Source organism: Poecilia formosa, unplaced genomic scaffold, assembly GCF_000485575.1.
Source record: "Poecilia formosa unplaced genomic scaffold, Poecilia_formosa-5.1.2 Scaffold16, whole genome shotgun sequence".
NCBI classification, from domain to species: domain Eukaryota; kingdom Metazoa; phylum Chordata; class Actinopteri; order Cyprinodontiformes; family Poeciliidae; genus Poecilia; species Poecilia formosa.
In genome coordinates this window covers 2,631,907-2,655,519 of record NW_006799955.1, presented here as the reverse complement: position 1 = coordinate 2,655,519, position 23,613 = coordinate 2,631,907, and the positions used below count along the sequence as shown (strand labels likewise).

General features: G+C 38.9%; 1 protein-coding gene across 1 annotated transcript in view; it reads left to right on the top strand.

Annotated features, from left to right (window-relative positions):
• LOC103134303 (obg-like ATPase 1) overlaps nt 1-23,613 on the top strand; it is a 52,466-nt gene that overhangs the window by 4,555 nt on the left and 24,298 nt on the right. The window contains exons 4-7 of the mRNA XM_007546486.2: nt 643-770; nt 14,912-15,087; nt 19,331-19,411; nt 19,717-19,814. Of these exons, the coding sequence (XP_007546548.1) occupies nt 643-770; nt 14,912-15,087; nt 19,331-19,411; nt 19,717-19,814 (483 nt within the window). The remainder of the gene's footprint in view (nt 1-642; nt 771-14,911; nt 15,088-19,330; nt 19,412-19,716; nt 19,815-23,613) is intronic.

Genomic DNA, 23,613 nt, shown 5'->3' with positions numbered 1-23,613 from the left:
CTGTGATGTTCAATTGGTGCTCTATTCTCCTTCTTTTCAAAGAAAGGGAAAAAAATCAAACACCCGGTGATAATGCACATCTATTGAGGCTGTTTAAGCAGACAGAATTCAGTTGTTCAGGCTATAATATGATCTAAAGTATTTATCATCAAATGCATGAAAAATGAGTCCCACTTCTTTTTTTCTTCTGCAGCAATACAAATAATCCCACAAGCTTCTTACAAGAGAATATTTTACATGTTTGGATTATTGTTCCAACAATGTTAGCTGTAATATCTGAAATCTAGACAAGCAGCTGTTAACATTAGTGTCAGTATATTTTGCAAGGGTAAGATTTTTTGTGACGATGTCTTTATTTGCACCCATTGGATCATCCTGAGCAATACTTTGAAAATCCTCCTTTTTTGGCCATCAGGTGTCATTCCAATTTTTTTACCTGTTGCATCCCTGATTTGCATGGATTTTTTTTATATTTGTGAATTACTTGATTTGTTGCCACTATTTTTTGAGAAATTTAGAACAGTGCTAACATATGCTGAAAGATCTCAAACTATAAGAAATCTGCTGTCGAATGATCTTGAAACTGAGAACATAAGACGGAGCTGAAGAGATTTCTGTTCCATCCATTTTTTTCCCTTGTAGTAAAATCCCAGCATTCCTTAATGTTGTGGACATCGCTGGCCTGGTGAAAGGTGCTCATGTCGGCCAAGGCCTGGGAAACGCCTTCCTCTCCCACATCAGCGCGTGCGACGGCATCTTCCACCTGACACGTGAGTCGTTACTTACTTCCTTATGACATATGTTAATATTGTAGACCACCGCTAAAGTTATTTATTTAACAGTGTTTTTTTGAAAACAGAGTTGTAGTTTCTCTTAGTTTTACTCTAAGAACATCTGGAACTAAGATCAACTTTATAGGTAGAATAAATGAAGGTAAATCAACAATTAGGTTCCTACAGGAAAGCCTCTTGGACAAAAATCAGTCCTTTATAATTTTTTTTAAACTGTTTGATTTAAATGGGGTTAAAAGAGGTAAGTGTCTTGTTTCTTATCAGATTGTTTTTTTTTATTATTACTATTATTTCTACTTATCTTCATAACCTTTCTAACATTGTTCTTTATTTACCTTGTTTGCAAATATTGCTTTCTGCTGTGACAGACTTTAAATCATTTTCAGTGTTTGTTCTACACCTCTGGTTCTTTTTCATTCTCATGGTCTTTGTCTTGGCCAATTAAAGTGTTACGCGCTAGAATAATTCACATCACAGTGAGTAAAATGAAGAAGAAGAAGAAGGTCCTTTTAGAAAGAAATTGCAGACTTTGTTTGCTGATTGTATTGACTTTCCTCCTGTGTGAAAAGAGCTCTGATTGGAGCAGGTGAGAGAGTGAACAGATGGAAAAATGTTTAAAATGCAGTCATTCTTTCATTTTGTTCTTAAGTTATCAGAGACACATTACGTCTCTGGCAGGGAATTTTTCCTCTTTGTTTGGTTCATCTTCACATTTTGAGATGTTTAAATTAGAAAAACCCCGCACTGCAAAATGTAATAATGATTTAAAGGACCTGTCAGGTGAGATTAACTGTTTCCACTTGAGTTGGCAATGAGTTTTCTTGTAATAAAAGTCATATAGCAAGATTTATGTTATTCCATTATTTTTAATCATAAGCAGATACCAAAAATATGATTAACTTAGAAACTTTATAACTTAGTTATTATGTCTGTGGCTTTTCAGTCAATTTTAAGTCCCTTTGTTCCCCCATAAAAGACAGTATCCAACAATGAATGGGCACTTTTAAACTGTACAGCCAATATTTCTGAAACAAGATTTATTATGCTGTTCTGCTACAAAGTGGAAGAGTTACTGTCTAATTTAAGAAGAGTAAAAAATTAGAGATGCCCAAGACGTTTAGGTTATGCGAGACAAAGACAGTACACACCGCTTTCAATTTTATGGTTTTATATACAGTTGCATCCCAAAATCATTCAATCCCCCCCACTCCCCCTTTGCCCTCCACCCACCGCAGATCGGGAGTATTGACATAATACAGAATGTTTTTAATTGGAAAAATTGAATTACACAAGAACAGATTAAATAGTTAAATAAAACTGCAACAAGTTTATTAAAATTCAACGTTAAATACATACATTGTTAACTTACGTCAATGACTGCATCGAAGTTAATCAATCCTCTGAACCACCCAGTTCACTTGTTGCGTCATGTTAGGGATGGCTTTGCACAAACAAGGAAAATCTTTTTTAAAACAGATACCAAAGGCTCTGAATCTCTCTAGAGATACAATTGATGGCATAATTTGCCAGGTCAAAGTTAAAGGAACAGTAGCCACACACCTTAGTGGCAGAAACAGGAAGTTATCAATGACTGCCAGCAGATTAGTGAGGGGACAGGAGGTCCAAAAACCTTGACTGACAGGAGAAGACCTGCAGCTGAAGGAAGGCTGCTTTCTCTAAGAGGTATAAGGCCAAACACTGTAGGTTTGCAAAATAGCATCTGCATGAATCAGAGGAGTTTTAAAACAATGTCCTGTGGAAATTGAACAAAGACAGAATAACATTTTAGTGGAGATTATTTCAACACAACTGTAAATGAAGTGGACATTATTCTGAAATCAAATAGCTTTGTTTTTTGAGGTTGGTAAACTGATTAATCATACCTACTGTGCAGGTTGGTGTACTCATGGTCACAAAACGTTTGGGCTAAAACTCTTTATCAATGTAAAAGTGTTTATGGTAGGCTCAGTGTTTCACATTTTATGCTCTGACTCTCAACAAGAACCAAAGGCAATTTACAGATTCAAGTTTTAATTGCAAAACAAATTATTTGCAATTAAAACAATGCGGGTTTGTGGAGTACAAAGATAAAGGACATAAAAAGGCTGAAGTTCTGAGTCGCATTGTTATAAAAAAAAAAGGCCGATGGATGGCAAAAAGCTACATCAGTGTCAGGCATTGCTAACAAGAAGATAGAAATTCACTGGCGAATATCAGTAACAGAGAAAAAGAATAGAAATGCACTAATGAATAAAGAAGGAAATATAAAAATTAATTAAAAACTGTTCAAAATTTAACATCTTGGATGGAGTAGCTTGTCAGCTAATGAGCAATTTCTCCTTAGAAATCAATAAAAGTTGGTTTTTACCAAATATAAAATTATAGTTTTCGTTAGTAGGAAGGAGCTACCTATTGTTGTTTCACATTTGGGAAACAACATGTATGTTTATTTTAGTAGGAAATGTTCCTCTTTGTAATTGCCAGATTTTTTTCTTGTTTGCATTCGAGTTTGTCATTCTTCTGATGGGTATTATGGTGTTTAGTGCAGTATATGCAGTAGCATTACTCATGTTGAGTTATGGATATTTCATATACTCTATTGTAAATGTGGTCAAAAGGACCCAGTGTTCCTTTTATTTTTGACTGAGGACCAAATGTATATATGCCAGATGCTCATCCCAAAACCAACTCTTTTGTTTCCTCTCAGTCAGAGACGGCAAACATAGCGATCGGAAATAGATATCGAAAGCTTCTTCTGTGCAGCTATCTGCTCTGGCATGCTATTGTTTCCACACTTGTCAAGTCTTTAGAAACATTGCGGTTTGTTTCACAAGTTAAACATTCAACATAGCAGCTTTGGTTTTGTAATTATATCTATCTGAGCAGAGTGCAGCACAGAAGCCTCTTCTTTTATATAGCTTGATTATATGCTTGAGAAAATCTCACTTCTTCTGTTTAGAGTGGGATTTTTTTTTGTTAGGTTTTTTTTGTTTGTTTGATTTTTGCAGAAGTATTCATAGCTCAGAGTTTCATTCAAAGCTCACAGTTATGTTATTGTTGCTGCTGAAATTCAACTTTGTTCGCCTGAATCTGATGTGATTAATTAATCGAATCAAATTATTTCATTTTATATGTTTTTTACTGAAATGTAAGCAAAAAGTCTAAAAATCACAGTATATAGATGGCCCCCAAAAGGTACAAATGCTTTGATTTTTTTTAGTTGCACATACATGTTATCTTTGTCTTCAAATTTTAAAAATTGACAAAAAATGTACCTTTACGTTTTAGCACCAAAATGTAACAATTCATAGAATAATATAGGCAACAACAAAAAAAAAACAACAATGTGCAAACTTTACTTTGAAGGAAAGGCCAGCAAAAGTTCAATCAAAGTGTAAATTACTAAACCTTTGTGTCTTTCAAGAGTTTCGACAGTCTGTTAGCCTAAACCACAAAGTTATTATTTGCACAATTATGTATCCTTACTTGTCCAAAATTGGTTTTTGTTGTTAATCAAAAATCCACATTGACTTTATGGACCATTTTTGTAGTTTTCTTGTAACAACTTTTCTTATAGTTATTCTGGTCCTTAGGTAAAAAAAAATAAATAAGCAACTTTGACACTCTTGCATTTCATTATTCTTGTAGAATTTAAGATGGACCTGTAGAATAGTGCTCTCTTTCCTCCACCTTTAGACAGGAGCTGTCAGTCAGCTGCGTAAGAAAGTTTAATTGAGAGGATATATCCAAAAGTTTTTCCTTACTCTCAAATAGATCAGACAGATTTTTAGAAGTACTTTGATCGGTGAAAGCCACAGAAAGTTGTGGCTAGCATGCTTTGAGGTAACGCTGTCAAGCTTTAAGGGCGAACATGCATATGGGTAAAATAAAGACCCTGATAGCGCAGGTACCCCAATTTGTCAATGTAACCTTAGAAAGAGTAGAACAGTAAAGACATAAAAATCAGCATATAATAATTCAAAACCACAACAAATTTAAAGTTGAGTCTTTTATGTCAGGTTATTCACTTTGTAGTGTTTTAGCTGATTCTTGTTTTAAGTTTAATCTTTCTCAGGAATTGGGATTTAATTGAGAGTCTGAACCTGATTCCTAAAATATCTATAAATTTTATAAATCCCATGAAATCACTATTGTATCATATTTTATGATTATATAATAGTCAGAGTGACTGTCTGCAACTCAGCTTTGATAATAGCATAGATTTTATGAAAACTGTGGTAATAATCAGTCATATAACAACATGAAATGTTATTTTAGTAACAGTAAATGCCTTCAAAGAAAATTCTATATTTATTTTACCTTTTTATCATTTTACTATCACTACAATTAACTGAAAACATGGTGGTTTTTCTTAAGCAGCCCGTGTCGACTGCTTTCTTTGTGGCAGCTACTGAAACATTTAAACCTTAGTGGGAAGTAAGTTAAAATGGATTTTCTCTTGAAATTTTCCCTCTTCAACATACATTTTTTAAAATCCCCAATAGCTTTGAAAAGGCCATATGAACTCTCCTTTGTGGTGACAGCTTGAACGCTTATTCTACTAAACTCACAAGGCTTCTGCCCCCATCGTAAAATGTGGGATGGATGTTACTAGTCTCTCTGCAGTGACTGGAAAACAATTGGAACCCAACAGTCTGAGACAAGACACAGACATGTTCTACTTCATCTCCTCTTCTGTTTCAAACTCACGACTCTGCCAGTTTACCTGGCCTTATTCCCAGATGTTTGCTTCCCAGCAATTAGATGTTTGAACGCTCACTCAGGGCCTCCCCCTCCTCCCCAACATCACTGCTGGAAGCATTGAGTTCAGCGCTAACGAGGACTTATTTATGGCTGCATGATACTCAGTAAGTATCTAGCCTTGAGATACCAATGGTAAAGCACTGTTAATCTTGAGGGACCTTCTGTGGTTTTGGGGCGGCCAAGTGGAAAATAGCTGTTACATTTGGCAAAGACATTTCTGTTACTGTGATCTTCATGCTGTCAGCGCCCGAAATGCCCGGCTAAGTTAAACGTTGTGCAATTCCCGTCAGAGTTGTTGTAGATGCTGATTACTCCGAGTGTTACAGCAAATATGAACATGCCTCTGACTGAATGAAGACACTCAGCTGTTGTATAACAGCCTAATGACGAAGATATTATGGGTTGTCCATAATTGTATTGACTTTATGGAGAATCCTTCTTAGCACTGTCATCTCCAGTGTTTCCACAGCAGCCTCCAGATCAGAACCGGGCTTCTTTATCAGCTTGTTTAGCTTTTTTAGGTCCCTGTCTCTGATGCTGCTGCCCCGACAGATCTTACTGAAAACTCAGCGGGACCTTCGCTTGCTCTGCGTCTTCCTGCATACAGATTCACTGCTGCATTTCTAGTGAAATCTGTTAACCTCACCCTGAGACATGTACAGAAATCCAACCTTTGCTTTCCGCTCATGTACTTAGTGAGGGAGAAATCCCTCTTGAAGAAATTATTTTTAATATGACCACTAGTGCTACAATTTTTGGCCCCACTAACAATTTCAATTTCTATTAAAATTTCTACGTTGAACAGATCGTTGAGGAACTTTTGTTTCGTGATCCCATTATCTTTTGTCTTTGTGCTGCTGACTGAATATCATGTGACACAGAGGTCCTTTTCCCTTACACTCTTTTCAAAATAAGAAAGACAAGAGAAAATATCATTCATTCAAGGAAGATATGTGCTGGGCAGGGTTCGTGTTAACCAGATACTTTCTGTATTTCTTTATTTTAATAATAATAATAAAATGTATTTTCTTGTTCCCCAAGAATAGTTACCTTTGAGGTATATTACAGGTGTATTACTTCCCTGTGACTTTATGTTGTATGAGTGACTCACTGAAAAAAAAAAAAGGACCTGATTATCTCAGCCACAGGCGTTACAAGCAAACTAGACTGACTATTCAGGCTGAGGTGATTTATAGCTGGCCTTCCTCCCGTCTGACGCCAGTAATGGCTGCTCTCCGGGCATTCAGCCCTATCACTCATCAACTCACGGATTCTCAAACTTGACAAACGTCCAGGATGCCTCCGTCAGCCCAGTGCGCTTAGCAGTGAGTAAATATGTCATCTGTTTCCACAGCTCAAACTGTCAATATTGGCCTTTGCTGTTGCTGTTGTTCTGTTTCTTAATGCTTCATTAGACCTTTGTAATATCAACTTAGTTAACTGGAACATATGGAACATTTTTTTCAGTCTCATGCTCATTGCTGTTGTAATGATTAGTTTTGACAAATTAGACTTGAGGTTAAGGTCACAAAGCTTAGGTTCTCCTTGAGGATTTTCAGGTAGAAAGGAGAATTCATGATTTGGTACAAATACAGCATCACAACAACCTGAGACCATCAATCCACCCTATGTAATTAAGGTACACCTCCCAAAAATTTCTGTTTTTTTCTCCCCAGTGAACTAAAGTGTTATATTTCTTTCATATGTGACCAAGTTAGCCGGATAACAAGGACTTCTCAGGCTATAAATACCTTACGATGGTGATAGTCTCAGTTGCCTTCTTATTCTTTGTCTTGTGAATTTTCTTGAGCAAAAACAGCAACACTGTATTATAAACAGGTCAGGAAAAAAAAATCCTCCTCCCTGAGCGTCATGTGGTTCTTTGTTTATGTTGGTTCCTGCTTTAAGCAATATTCTGACTGTGAAGTCTCAATCATGTGTCTGTGGCGGGATCGTCCTCCCTTTGTGTGTGTGTGTGTGTGTGTGTGTGTGTGTGTGTCTGTGTTTCCAGGCTGTGTTGAGGTGCTGTCGCAGCATTTAAATGAGCATTTTGCTTCGGCGAGAATGAAGAGTTTTTGTCAGCCTCCACTCATCGAGGATGATTAGAGAAAAATGTCTACCCATCTTGACTGGAGATCGCCACAGCTCCAGATAACATGCCCAGTGATTGAAGGTCGCAATATTTTGAATTCTAATGGGCCCGCAAGATGAATTGCCTGAAATAGACTGTAGAATCTTCCTGCTTCCTCTTCACACCCCCCTCCGCCTGTCCGCCGTGAAAAGAACCACTGGGAATGGCGAGGCCCGATGATCATAGAATTATTGGACGGTGATTCTACACCCTTCAAAAGGGAGTTGCTATGGAGATCTCGTTCCAAACTGTGAAATGATTCACCTTTGAAAGACTGGAGGGCCTGAAAGCCGAACACATCATTGTTCAGGTGGCAGTTGGTTAGGAAATTGCCGGTGTCTGTGCAATCAGCAGCCCTGTAGTAGTTAGGGATCTGAAAAGGTTTGTTCTCTGGATGATGTGGGACAACAGTTCCCTGCATACGACTGATCCTTTCAATCAAGACGCCCTCATGTTTAGAGGTTTAACAAAATAAATGGAATGACAGAGGTTAAGCTAATGAAGAGGGAATTAATGCGACTGCTTTCCTTGTTTTTGGTTTGAAATCACAGACTTCCTTGGACTTTCAACTGCACTCAGGTCAGACATGTCTGTACAGGTTACCATAAGCAACACTTTTCCTCTTTGCCTTTCCAGGGTTACTATCATGATGGCCATACATGTTTTTAAAATTCAACTTTTGCTAAACCAAAAGTGCACAATTAAAGACATCCAAGCACACAAACCACACTAGAAAAGATCAAATCATTAAGAAATCATACATTTTACAGAGGATGAGGAACTGAGAACCAACAATTATGTAGTGAATAAACACCAGAAATTATTTTTTTAAAATTCATTAAAAGCTCAACAAAAATATACCAATATCTAAATAACTGTAGAAAAAAAACAAAAGTTTGTCGTGTCTAAGCTGGAGGAAATTCATTGTCATCAATGTTTTTATCATTAATTGGTACATCAGTACAAATGTCAATATAGATCTGTGTGTCATCAGCATGGCTTCGTAAATTAATTAAATGTGTTTTGATGTAATCCTCATATTCTAATGCATAAAATGTGTGGGGCCTGATATTGAACCTTGAGGTTCTCTGTGGTTAGAGTAAAATAGTGAGATATAAGCTGAGCCTCTTAAGGGGCTTTTAAAGAGTGATTTAAGTTTGTCTCCCTAACCGTGAAAGATATTGTGAAACCATGAATGAGTTTAAAAACTGTGGTATGAAAAATTGAGCCTTGGCGTATTCCAAAGTTTAACCTCTTACTTGAATAATTATTTGAATAATTTTCTTAAATTAGAAAGAAAGGCAAATTAGAAGTTGACATTATTTTTTTTAGGAAAACAACATCTGAAGAAAATAGTCCAAAAAAGTGAAGACATGTTTTTAAAAGGAATTAGGCATTGGGTCTAATATCCCACTTTTTAGCCTGAAATATGAAATAAGATTATATTTCCAAGTATATTATCCATACACAAGGAAAAATCTATATTCTGTTAATGCTGCAATTTCACAGTGATCAGTTTTGAGAAATGGGATGCTTAAAACTTCAATAATCTCTGATGAAGTAACACCATCTTTTGGTGTCAAACAGTTTTTTAGTACCCAATGTAGCTGCCATAATTAACATTCGCTGTATCACAACACATCTTCCATGAATTTAGTTCTGGAAGCCAGATTTCTATCAAATCCATGGATCTAAATAAAACCGACTGAGCACAGGAGGTTTCCTGAATGAACGTAGATACCCTCATGTATATTGCTTGTGTTTTTTTTATGCTTGGAAGTCGTCCATGATGTGCTTTCCCCCGACAGACTCATAAAATAGCTTTTACTGCCCTGAATGCCAGGAGGATTGCGGCGCTGAGTTTGCATGAACATTTTTAAAGGCAGCGTTCAGGAATGCAAGTTCTTTAGATGTGCTCTCACCCATCCTGCATGTGAAAACACGCACAGGAAGTAAGAAGTCAATGAATACTGTAATTTACCTGAATTATGTTGACCACATATCCTCCCAGTGCAAGCAGGAGCTTCAGAGGAGGCACCTCAATCAGTATTGATCTTCCCTTTGCACGGATAACTGCCTGGTCTGTGTGCCTTGCAGAAGAGCAATGATTTAGGATAACTTAAGATTACTTGATGTTTTTTGTTGTTAAACTCACGCACACTCTGAAAGAGGAGACGTTTCCCAGAAGCCGGGTTGCAGAAAACATAATGGAGTTAATGTAAAATCACGAGCCTTCTCTGTTGTTTTGTTTTTCCTTTTAAAATCACTCTCATTTGTAAATGTCAGAATAAGTTATTTCTTCTCGGGCTACATCTGCCTGGGGTGCTGCTGTAATTTTGAGCAGCTTAGCCTGATCCCTAATCAGGCCATTGAACGCAACTCGCTCTCCAGAGAATAATCCCATTGTTCTGTCAGCAGAGGAGCACCTGTTAATAGTGTCTTTATGCATGTCTACATACACTGCTCGAACCGAGGCAGTAAAAATTTAATCGTGGGACGGCGCTGACTCCTGAAAAAGGCCCCCTTTCAGCGTCTTCCCTTGTTCCCTCGTGTTTTTATTGTCTTACACGCGGCTTTGTGTGGCGGCGCCGTTTCATAAAGCCTGTCTTCTCTGCCCTGACCCAGTTGTTAAAAGGACTAATTGTGGAGATTGGCCCATCAGATTTTTCTTCTCCTTCATGCATTTGTTGTCCAGCTCTAAGCCCTGAATGGGAAGGTGGTTAAAGTGGATGTGAATGTTAAATTAGGCGAAATGAATTGAGGAAAATTACTCTGGAATGAGAGGACTAAATATTGAGTGGTCAGCTGCGCTTGCTCTTTAAAAGCTTGTTTGAATTTTTGATTTGGACGTTTTCTTTACCAAAATGTTCATGAATTGCTGATTATCTTGGGATTTGTTGCAAAAATAATCGTTTTATTGTCGCTCTTAAAACGCTGTATCTTTAAATGCTTCATATTTCCATGAAGCTTTTTAACACTGATTGAGAATCAGTGAACGTATACCTTTACCGTCTGAAAGACAGTGCCTCAGAACTGTACATCCTAATTCTTCATAATGTATGTATACTCTTGCAGCTAACAAAATGATTACTTTGCATTATATTCCCAGAGTTCATGCAGACACAATGGCAAATTTTTATTCCAATCAGTGCTAAACAGCGAGCTGCTAAATTGGAGCGGCAAAACAATAATTCCACTGATTAGCCCCTTTCTGTGTGGCGTAAGTGAACTGTTTATACTGTGGAGTACCTCTGCAAGAGGAGAGGAACCAAAACAGCCTGATTAGGCAAAGAGTAATTGAATAAGTTCATTTCACCATGAGGACAAGGCACAGGATGACAGCTTGCACCAAAGTCTGCAGCTTCTGTTGACTCGCATGAGTAATAAGGTGTTGGATGTTGGGATGTGACGCGTTTTGATGTTGATTGTAAAAGCTGTCTGGAGGGCTTTTATGAAAAAAAATCAGGTGTTTATCACTGCTTCAGCCAGTAAAAGGGATCGTTTTGGTATCTGCATATTTGAAAAAGATATAAAGATTCAATGTTGCCGAGCCCTTGTTATCAAATAAGGCAAATTAAGCCAAAGTGCAGCAATTCGCTAATTATTTTAACTGTATGTGTCCTTGAAAGACAAATCCAACTTGTGACTTTTGAAACTATTTTATTTTTTATATGCAAACATTTGAGTCAGCATTGCTGGTTGCCTTTCTTGTGAAATACTTTAACTCCTCCCTCTAAAGCCCCCTTTTACTTTACTTTTTACTAACTGCAAATGTTGAACATAAAATAGACGAAAACCTCGTTATTATATTTTTAAACAGAATCATTAAGATCCAGCTATGGCTCAACATAAAATAGAGGAAATGGTGAAAGTATGACTTATGAAGGAATGATTCAGATTCATTCTTAACATCCTAATATTATTAATCAACATAACAAGAAACTACAGCAAAAGAGAAACATTAAACTCTGATTCATGCTGTCAGTGTAGCGTTGACAGATGCTGTTTATTGCATCTGTCATGAATAATAGTACTGAAACTGAAAAGCTGTAAATGATTTTGCCAACAAAAGTTTTAGCTAAAGTATTTTTATTTCTTCTATGCCTAACTTATGTTTTGTATGTAAGTAAAGAGCTAAAATTCCCTTATGTTTTAACATTATTTACCTAGTTTTATGTTTCCTTACGCTGATTCATTAACATTCAAAGACGGATTTGTCATAGAAACACCTCGCAGTTGTAATAAAGTTTTATTTGTGCGTTAAAAAGCTGAGTACGTATCTTAGATTGACATTTGCGTCATGCCACAGTGTATGCCAAAGTTAGGAAAGGGAAAAGTTAATACCTCATAATTTATAGTCTTCAATATGTACATGGCTCAATCATTTGCATCATATTTAATGGCAGACACATATAAAGTTTTTGCTAGAAGCCATATATGAAATTGTGCTGATAACTTGTAGCGTGCTGCTACAGGCCTGGCTATGAACATCACCAATAACTCCATGACACGATCTGCTGTTCTTTACAATTAGCTTGTAGCTCATTTTTTCCAGCTTCCACGTAACCATGTAGTTCTCGAATCACTCATGCATCAATAAGCATAAAACCTTCAGTGCTGAGGCCACACCTAGACAATGAGTTAGACCTGAGTCAATTCTGCATGTTGCTATGATTTATGCCAATGAAATTTGTTTAGGTTTGGACTAATTAATAACCACCTGGTCTAAAAAGTGGTTTAAACTTAGAATTAAAAATGTATAAAGTTGGCAAAAGTATAAATATAAAAACGTACAGAAGAACTCAGTCTCGTTCATGCTTTCATTTGGGCTCTCTTGTATTTGAAATGGTGCTGATTATTTTATTCAAAATGAAGAACCGCCACAGTCACTTCTTTACTATTTTCTGCATGTGTCACTGCTAAATCTTGCGCAGATGCAATCTCACAGTGCCTCACCTGTCAGCACCTTTGCACAAACTCAGGTGTCAACACATGAATATGGATTCAGTGACTCCCCCATGCGCATTCCTAACATTATGTCCCTCAATGCTGCAGCAGCTAAAGGCAAGCCATCATTCAACCTGGCATCCCCTTTTTTGTCTGAGACAGCAGACACATTACGCTGCACTGTAAAACTTAACAAGCTGCTGCTGTTTTCTGTTTCACAAAAGTATGTGCATTTCAAATCCAGCTCCACTGTAGACCTTACCAGCCAGGCATCAAGTGTTAGAGAAGAAAACAGGTTGTTTTTGTCATATTATTTGATTATATCAAGAAGCTTATATAAATTATCTACTTGTACGGTAATTTCTTATAAGAAGTATACATCTCAGACAAAGTTGGTTTTTGAGATAGGCATCGTGGGGGACAGCTTACTATTGGGAGTGGAGAGAAAAAAGTGACAGATCAGTGTCAAATAAGCTTTGCATATACTGTTTATATATTCATTCATTGGGGAGTGGATGTCCACTAACGCCGCGTAACAAAAAAATGTGACTACTACAAAACCGGAAACAACTTTCACTGGAGGAAGTGTGAGCTATTTGTAGATTCTGGAAGTGCTGATTAGGATTTCTAATGATGTGAAACATATGCAATTTAGAAATAAATGAAGAAAATATGGCCATTTGAAACCAGATCAGCAAGAAAACAGCACTCAGACTTTCAGAAGAATTGTCTCCAAACCTGATCTGTAACCTGGGGGTGGGACTCAGGGCTCTTTGAAGGCAGCCAAATCTTCAGAATCCGTGTGAAGAGCCATTCGAAAGATCCATTTCTGAAAATGAACGTTTAAGCCATTTTGTTCCTAATATAGTTTTTGCGAGTGAAATTCACAACAGAGTAGAATAATATGTATTAAGTAAGATTAATATTTATTCAAAGTTGCAAAAATGGTTATGTATTTTCATAAAATGTAATATTTTAAAATACAAATGTCTGATGCTTTAGTTTAAAACTGTGTTTTAATGAGTCATTAACTGAAGATGATTACATGTGGCTCAGAAGCATTAAAAATGAATTTAAAAGCCAGTTGATTCAGAGCCATTGAAGCAGACGTTAGCTTCAGCATCGTTAGCAGCTAATCTAGTCGCTCTGGTTTACAAACATTTTCCACTCTGTGTACAATTCTGTCACCGTCTTTCTCTGCTAAGTTCTCAAAATGCTTCTGAAGGATCAAAATGCGATGACAACTTTTTCCATGTAAATGAGTGTTATCAGGCAGCCTGATGAACAGGCTTTATTAGAAACAGAGCAACAACTCAAGACCTACTGCCTTTCATAATTTAAAACGTAGATACGGCAGAGTGGAAAATATGACACATTCAGCTCCATATCTTCATAGAAAAAAAAGTTGCCTTTTTTTTTTAAAACGGGCTGCAGCTGAGATGATGGTGGGTTCTGACCTGTTGCTTTCTATTTTCTGAGGTAAATAAAATTGTGTTTTTGAGTTAAATGTATTACAATCCTCAGGTTTAACAAATGAATTAGACTCTTTTTTTTTTACTGCCTGACGCATTGTTAATGTTAAAGGCTGGTGCTCTCATGTGGCAGATGCACTCGCTAACCCCTCTGATCACCTGCTCCCACCCTGCCACAGCATCAGAAGGAGTCCTGAGAGCCCGCCGCCGGCTAAATGGTCTGCTTCAGAGCCTCATTACCGAATCGCCAGCAACGCCACCATTAAGACGCACACGATTAGGAGATTAGGACTCTTTTCCTTTATTTATGAATGATGACATGCTTTTTGTTAAAGTAAGCTAAACTTTGTAATTTCACCCTGCATTTCTTAGAGTAACTTTCTTGTTTTGCTGCACTTAAAGCCAGTTTTAGATGAGCTTACTGTACTGTTGCACTTGAAGCTGGTTTCTAACATTTCCTACGGTTTAAGGCTGGGAAAAAAATAAGTATCGGCTGTATTTCTAAACTCCTGATTGTGTTTGTTATGACTTTCCTAAAGCTCCCACAGGGCTTTATATGTGGATGTCTATTTTTCCCACATTCTCTGCATCAACTAATGATTTTTCTCTTTCTTTCTGAGCTGAATCACATCACTGTTTCACATTTGATCCCAGAAAGTCAATGTCATTGATTTTGCTGTTCTGATTCGCTGCTCTGTATTACACGTTATTCACATAAATCAGAGCAATTGTTGTTGAGATAAAGGAATATTTTTTTTTCTCCCCCCATTTGTGTGCGTGTGTGTGTTTGTGTCCTGTCCCTGCAGGTGCTTTTGAGGATGAGGATATCATCCATGTCGAGGGGACGGTGGACCCTGTTCGAGATATCGAGATCATCCACGAGGAGCTGAGGCTGAAAGATGTGGAGATGATCGCCCCCATTATCGACAAGCTGGAGAAGACGGCCGTTAGAGGCGGTGACAAGAAACTCAAACCAGAATATGTGAGTCAATGTCCCAGCAGGCCCTGTGCTCCCCCTCACAGTAAGGCACAAATAATAACCCTCCCACACACATGGCCGTGGAGAAAAAAGTATGTTTTTTTTTTTTTAATCTCCCTCCAATAGGCCCTACCCCTCCCCCTGGCCCATTTTTTTCCCTCTCTGAGATTGAAAGTGATCAGGGGTCAGGGGTTTTCTGCTGTAGAAATCATTAATAGAGTGTTACTTATTCAGCTGCCGACCCTGGGTCACAGCACTGGGCTAATGAAAGTGTTTCCACACAGCTCTTTTCATCTAAAGTAATACTCAAATCATGGCACAGCTCTCTCTCGTGCTTATCCTCCTACAGCAGCTTGGGAAATTGTTTAAGGCCATACAGTGGCTGACACATATGCCTATACCGGGTTACAAATACTGTAAATGTTTAGAATAATCCATGACAGTTTGTCGGAGGTGTGAGGTTAAAAAAAAAGAAAAAAAAAAAAACGCAGGTTAGGGCGAGGAAATAAAATCCGCATCCTGGATGTCGAATCAAGCTGAATGCGGATTGTTATATTGTTGCAGTAATGAGGCCGGGTGGGCAAACTCAGTGATGATTTGATGCTGACCTATCATTGGACCAGGAAGGAACAGACTGGTGCGCAAGGAATATATTTGGCCTTTCACTCGCAGCGGAGCAGCCCAATTCCAGATCTGACCACTCATTACACTAACGAGGGGGGCTATTTCACCTGCTGCAGACACCCCATCACTGGTTGGTTTGCCTCAGACATCCCACCCTCATCCCCGCCCCCCCCCCAACCCCTCTTGCCCACAGCCACCATCCTTTTCCCTTTCAGCCTGCAGCCCTCCCCAACGCCCCACAGACAGGAGCCATTCAGGCTAGGCAGGTGGCCGCTTACTGCCATAATTGCTAACAATTTTAGGCAATGAATAAAAATAATCTACATTACTTGTCAAAGGTTGCGCACGCGTCGGCAAGTGAGAATCTATAGAAGAACCTCTCTAGACGTTCTGAAGAATGGCGACCATCAAAGGGCTGCAGCGAGCTCTCAGGCGGGAGGGGGGTTGTGTGATTGCCTCGCAGGCTGAGCCCGGGGTTCGACGTGCTCAGCTGCTCGCAGGCGCACACGCGTGTCTTTCTATCGCCGTCCAGGCAGAGCGTCAAGACACCAGAGGAAAGAGGAAAACGAGGACCGTACAGTTTACTCCAGTCCTCCTTATTTGCACTGTAATTTTCAAAACACTTGACATAGAATTTGATCATTGTGTCGTGAGATTTTATGAGAAAAGAATCACTTATTTTGTCAAAGTACATGTAGTAAAATGTAATATGTAAATGAGAAGGACTTTTATGGTGCCGAGCAGGGCTGCTTGTGTTCCCTTGAACTTTTATTTGTTGGGATTGTGGTTAGCAGACCGCAATCCCAACAACTGTGGGATAACTGTGAAGTGAAAGAAAAAAGCTTTTTCACCATTTTTAACCCTAAAAACCCAAAGAATATGTAACACCATATAAGTCTAAATGATTCTAATAAAGCTCTGGCTGTGTTTCTTTTTATGTTTGTTTTGTTTTTTTGAACCTCAGTCACAGTATCAAGTCTTCTGCAGCCTTCATCAGGTTTTCTTGCAGGATTGTCCTGCATTTAGCTCCAATTGTCATCCCACAGCATCATGGCACCACCACCATGTTTCACCTTTTTGGATGCTCTGTTCAGGTTAAATTGTAGTGCTAGTTTGCTTTTGTTTTTTTCTTTAAACACATGCTGCTTTGAATGTAGGTCAAGAAATTCAACTTGGGCCTGAGTAGAGCACCTTCTTCCACACGATTCTTCTTCCAGTGATGTTCACAACTATTAAGTGTATCGACAGATTTTTCCACTAGCTGTGAATCTCCGTGTCTTTTCCAGAGTTACAGTGAACTGCTTAGCTCACGCTCTTATTAATTCTCTCCTTACCCAGCCTCTCAGTTTTGGCGGACTGCCACGTCTTGGTAGGTCTGTAGTAATGCCAAATTGTTTGTTTTTTTTAATTATTATTATTTTGGGATAAGAGGCTGAAAAATACTCTCTGTGATTTCCAGCACTTGGGATAATATTCTGTAACCCAACTCAACTTTCAACCTCTCCTCAACAGCCTCCCTGGCCTGCCTGCTGCCTTTCTTGGTCTTTATGATGCTGTTGGTTCATTGATGTTTTCTAACAAACCTCTGAGGCCTTCATAGAGCAGCATTTGCACACAAAGATTAACAGACAGAGAAACGAATCACTGATTTCTAAAGGCACATGATTTTTTTAGAAGTAGCTATGCATGTGAATTGAGTATTACATTATTTTCTTCCACTTCACATTTACATGTTACTTTGCATTGATCTATGACATGAAATACAAATAAAATGATCTACAGTTTGCCGTTGTAACCTGATGAAATGTGAAAAAGCCCATTGGGTTTGAAGACTTTTGTAACACACCATATTTCACTACTTGTATGTGTATTTTCCAAGACAGTGACATAAAACAGTAAAATATTTCATTATTTGACACTATAGATATTTGCAGAACTAGAAGATGCTTTGTGAGAACACATCCCATCTCTTCCTGTTTATCGTTTAAAAACGGGCAAAGCAGTGGAGAAAATAAGACAATAAGACATTTTAAAGCCATGTAAATCTGTGTAAAATTGGACACCAACACATGTGATACGCAAGAAAATGCTAACTTGAATTAAAAGCATTTTAATGAACAAAACATATTGTGAATGCAAGACAGAAACTTGAGGATTTCAAGTATAAAAGTCATAAAAAGTCAGAAAAGCATGATTGAAACAAAAAAAAACTTGTAGATATTCTTTAAGAGTCTACATACATTTATTTCTGGACTAGAAAAGGAGAAATATTTGCCATCATAATAAGAAAGTACATTAAATATTCCGCTGAGAACCCATGATAAATGTGCGTGCACGCAGAAGCACAGGGCTCATATGTATGCATCGTTGTAAATCCATTCTTGCCGGCGCTGTGTTTACAAAAACAACGTTCCATCATTTTCAGTCCGCACGGATCCTCAAAAAATCCCTCTCCTCTGCAAAACAATAATAAGAAACCGGCCCACCAGCGGCGCTCCATGGTGGCAAGCGTATGTGTTTGACCCCTGTGGGACCTATATGCCTTTTATTAACACCTGCCTGTTAGAGGAGCGCTGCAAGGCGGCTGCGAGCTGATGAGGGAAACCTGGAGCGGGTTCAGCCCGTGTCACCGGCCGTTTGCTGTTTCCATTTCACAGATGATTAATCTCTCTGTGAAGACTTGGGCCTGCGCGGGCGGAGTGTATGCAGCTCTTCCTGCGCTCTCTCCCGCTGGCTGCACTCTGGCTGCCTGACTAAAAGGCCTTTAGAATTCCTGCAGAGAGAGATGTGCAGAGAGTGAATGCAGCTGGCTGGGGGTCAGTGTGTGGAGCTTTTTCTGCCATTGTGTAATTGAGGCTCTGGCAGGATTTTTTTCCTCAGTTCTTTCAAAAGAGAGTATGATTGTGAAGTGCTGCAAGGGTTCGGGGAGGGAAGGAGGAGGCAGGGAGAGTGGTGCAGGGGGTGGGGGAGTTTTTATATGAAGGGGGAGGTCAAGTTGACAGGAACAAAAAGAGTGTGTTCCGCTAATTTCTGCGGGGCTGGATCAACAATAATAGGCTCAATTTCTTTATTACAAATTTTATAACTACCCCCCTCCCATTTTCCCACCCTTTTCCGCTTCCAGATCCTGTCAAGACCCAGTCTCGCCTGTGGTCTCAGCCCACAAGTGCGTCAGTAATGAATGCGGCGTACGTCGCGGTAAATGCTCAATATTTTCAGAAACAGTGAATAATTAGCACCGCACCTCACAAGTGCTTATTCAGTATGACTGCGCTCCGTAAAGTGCCCGAGGAAGGACCGATAATTTACACCTTTACTAACCAACTTCCAATTAGTTCCCCTGCTCTTTCCAATTTTGTCTATCCTTTTCATTAAACAGTGCCGGCGGAGCTGAGAGACGCCCCAGAAGGCATTTTGTCGGGGCTTAAAGGAAGGGGTCTTGTTCTTGCCTTCCCCTGTCGAAGCAGGGCCACTCCTGCTCCTGAATGCGAGCTCAAGCCATTGTTCCCTTTGGCATCAGGATGCCATGCATTTAGGAAATAATTACCCCATACCCTGCTGGGTTTATTCTGTTTCATCTCCTTTAATGGCTTCTTGTTCATTCTGTTTCAACCCCAAACAGGACGTTATGTGCAAAATAAAGAGCTGGGTCATGGATGAAAAGAAGCACGTCCGCTACTATCACGACTGGAATGACAAGGAGGTAAGACTTTGATGTGAATGAAATTTATTAAAGTGATTTATCTTGACAATCTTTTTATGTGACCTGAAAGTAAATCTTCCTCATTCATGTTCTTATTCTCTCTTTTTCTTTTTTTTCTGTTAAATCTAACTTTTGTGCAAGTTAATGACATCTGGGCAGTCTGATCTTGATTTAGGCTCTTCCTCGCTGACCCCCTGCAGAGCTTATAATTTCACTTGGCTTCATTTGTTGCTGTCTGTGCTCTCCTCAAAGGCCACTTTTGGAAAGTTTCAGATTCTCAGAACTCGCCTCTCTTTCCTCCACAGATCGATGTGCTGAACAAATACTTGTTTCTGACGTCTAAACCAGTGATCTACCTCGTTAATGTTTCTGAGAAAGACTACATAAGGAGGAAGAACAAATGGTAAGTGCTCAGAAGAAGGGCGCGGGCAGACTCGCCGCATTCACTAATCACCACCAAAGAGCTTTTGCGCTCTTCTTATAGAGGGAGTTGCGTTCATTTCAACTAACTTTTCACTGATGCTGCAATCAGCTCCAGAACATGCATGTGCCTCCCTCTGCGTGCATCCGTTTGCCGGCACATGAGGCCAACTGTAGTCTCCTGCTGGCGCAAACGGTCACATCTTTGAGATGGATTCTGCCTGGAGGTGGCAACGAGTAAAACTCCCAACAGATCTGCAAAACCGTAACCGCAGCCCCCAGACTGTGCAATTCATTAAGCGCACACAAGCACATGGTCCTCATTTTGCATCGAAATTTCTCATTTCCATGTGATATCAAAGCAAGAGGAGGTGCTTCCAGTGACAAAACAAGCATGTGTACATTTAAAGCCAAAACAAGTGATTAATATCATCTGGAGGCGAGGCGATGAATCATAGTGACACAAGCTAACTGAAGGCTTTTTTTTTTTTGCTCCAAATAGTTGGGTTTGTCTTCACATGTTGTCGCTCTTGCTTTACAAGCGTTTTTTTTTTTTACTGCTAGGAAACTCCCACGCCTCAACACAACGACTCAGGCGGCGGTGATGAACAGATGCACGCATGTTTTATTCCTAATAAACTGTTTTGAAACTTTTGAGAAACAGAACTTTGTTCAAATAGCTTTCCAGGAGCCTAGTGGTGTTGATGGATTGAAGATAAGGTTTAACACTGCAGTGTGAGCTTCTTGTCGGTCAAAAAATCATATTTTATCACCTGTTGCTGGACAACAGGTGAGAAGAGATTCTCAGTTGGGGATACGTCTTGTTGTGTATTGTTGCACATCAGCATGGATTGGTTAAAAGTTAGTTTTAAGACCAACAGGATTTTTTATCACCCAGTTTCTTTGGCCTCAAGTCTTTTCATTGAGGAGCAGAGAAACATGAGATTCATTTCCCCAGCTTTGTGGAGCATAACGGTGTTCCTTCTCCACAGGTTGCTGCTCGCTGCCGGTGAGATGACTGAATAAAGACTCCTATATTTTTCCCTTTCTTTCAAAAAAGAATAATTACTAGCAGAGGTGCAGATATTCGCAGCTCTGCTCGACCCCAGTTCACTCAACTCTACTCCAAAATTGTTTCCACAGACCCAGGAATACCTGTAGGACGGGAACTCCTCCTGGAGGTGGAGACTTTAGGCCACACCTACAAATGTCCTACACCTAGTGTTGTTATTCATAATTGCATTATAGCTAATGCATGTCATTATTTTTTTTGAGACAACAGAAGAAGAGTGATCTATGAAGGCCATAGAGTCTGTGCTGTTGCTATTTTTTTTAGCATGATTTGCTGTTATTTCCCTGGATTGCCGTTCTTTCTGCTACTTCGACAAACATCTTGTCGTTCGTACAGAAAAGTCCGTGCAAATGACACAGACGTTTCTCATCGTTGCACCAATGGTTACATTTTCTGGTAGCTGCGGACGATTTTTTTGTCTCTCTCTTCTCTGCTGTTGCAAGTTTGAAAAAAATGGCAGCGGCTGTGTTTCTGCTTGCTCTACTCACACGTCTGACCATGCCCATGGGCCATTAATGAACTGCAGGCTGTTCATGTAACATGGAGCACCTACTTAACTCTGACTGTACGAAAGAAGCCAGTACAAGTACAGAAAAAAAACAGTAATGGGAAATGCTTGCAGGGATCCGCCTTAAGAAGAGCCTGAGAAAATTGGCATAATTTATTTATTTGGAAAAATATTTAGTCAATTAAACATGCACAGTCGTGTAGTGGTTACTAAAGGAGCATCAGCCATCACTTTTTATGGGGTAATTGTTTTAAAACTTAAGTTGACAAGCAATGAGAGAGAAGCCCAGCAAATACCCAGCTTGATTTATCAGCTGCTATCAATTTTATTTTACCTCCAATAGTACTTTAGACAGCAAAATAGCAAAAATCCTAAAGATTTTTTGCAACCAGCACTTAAAACTGGAGCCAAGTTTAGCTGGTGTTTATTCCATATTAGTGACATATTTGTGACATCGTTACTTGACAATCTAAAATCAGCCCATGTATTGCTGGTTTGTTTCATTTTAATTCAAAATAGAACCAAGTTTACACAATTGAGCTTCGGTTGTATCCAGGTTTGCTGTAGTTGCTACAAACATGAGCAAACTTTTAGTGTTTAGGAAAAAAAAAAGCAAGTAAACTGGAGTGGAAATAAAAATGGGACATCTTTAAATAACTCACAACAGTACAGTACAATAAACTATTTAATCTGCAGTGTGCAACTCACTCTTAGATGTAAAACTGTTTTTATCACTGTGCTTCTTATGCAGAAGAAATAACGAGCATTTCGATTGCATACGTTGGGAAAAATGCACGGTATTCTTTTGCATCTAATCATTTGTTCATGTTCTAGTTGTTTACACGCCCCTTAAATAACAATAGCTGTTGAAGCTAAAAAGAAATGACGACAATAGCTCTTTCTTTGTTTCTTGGAAGTGTTTCTTGAGTATCTTTGAGAATCTTGCAAAGATGTTTAATATCACATAATTAATGTTTATGAGCTCTCTCAAAAAGTTATTTGGAATCTTGTAAAACTTTTGTGGTATGCTGCAAAAGCAGTAATCTTCAGCTTGTGTCTTCTTATAGTTCAGAGAGGGTTTCCTCTCAAGCATCTACAGTATTAAAATGTGGATTGTTATCACGCTTCTCCAACTGGAACAAAACAAGCTTGTGCTGATTAAAGATTTGAGAGTTTGATGGAGATCCTCCTCATAGTCCGCACCAAGATGCTTTCACAGAAAACTTACGCAGGAACTCTCAAAAGCATTCAGGGGTTTAGAAAACATAGCCACCAGATGTATAGGAAGCCTTTCTTGATCTTGACAAAAGTAGAATGGAATCTTGGAAAAAACTTTCATTAGATTTCTCCAAAAGGTTTTGAGGCATTTTGGATATCACAAAGAGCAATCCTGTAAAACTTCTGCAGTGTCACAAAAACAAAGTCAATAATAAAATAATAACTTTATTTCACCAAAAGTGATCAGTCATCTTGCCAGGCTTATATAGGACATTGCAAAAGTTATAATCCTAAAAGTTTAGTGTGAGTTTGGATGGCTACCTTCCTAGACAACAGCTGTTTTGTCCACAGAACCGACTGTGTGGATTATTACACTTTTTCAACAGGCCTCCAGGCTTGTTGTGTCAGGTTTACAAATGGATGAAAAATGTATTTTGGGAGTTTTGCTTGACAGCGTTGTAACACGAGAGAAGTTGTTTATCTATGACTGTTTGTTCAAATGTTCCTGTCACAAATGTAAAACTGTCAGAAAGGGGGAGGAGGAAGAGCTCATAAATCAAATGATTCATGACAAGACGAACATCCGTCGTCAGAGCGAAAATAGTTTTTTTTTTATTATTTTGCATGTGTGTGCTTTCTTTTCTTTTTTTTTTAAAGGTGTAAAACACCATAAATCTTTCAGCGCTTTAAACAGGCACACAGTAGCACTTCCCCGAGGGCTATGCGATGAACAATGCTGACATCAAAGTGTTGATGTTTGACAAGTGATGAGTCACTTCCCTTGTCCAGAGAGGAGCTCACACCTGTATGGAGATGATTACAGGTAGATCTCGCTGGCCCTAATTGTACAATAAATGCTGCTCTCAGCCCTAATGGCAGCTAGTCTGCTGCAGAGACGCCAGACTGCCATTTGGCTGTCGCCATGCTCCCGTGTTTTTCCACCGCCGCAGTTGAGATGATGATACGGTTAAGGACTATTCAAAG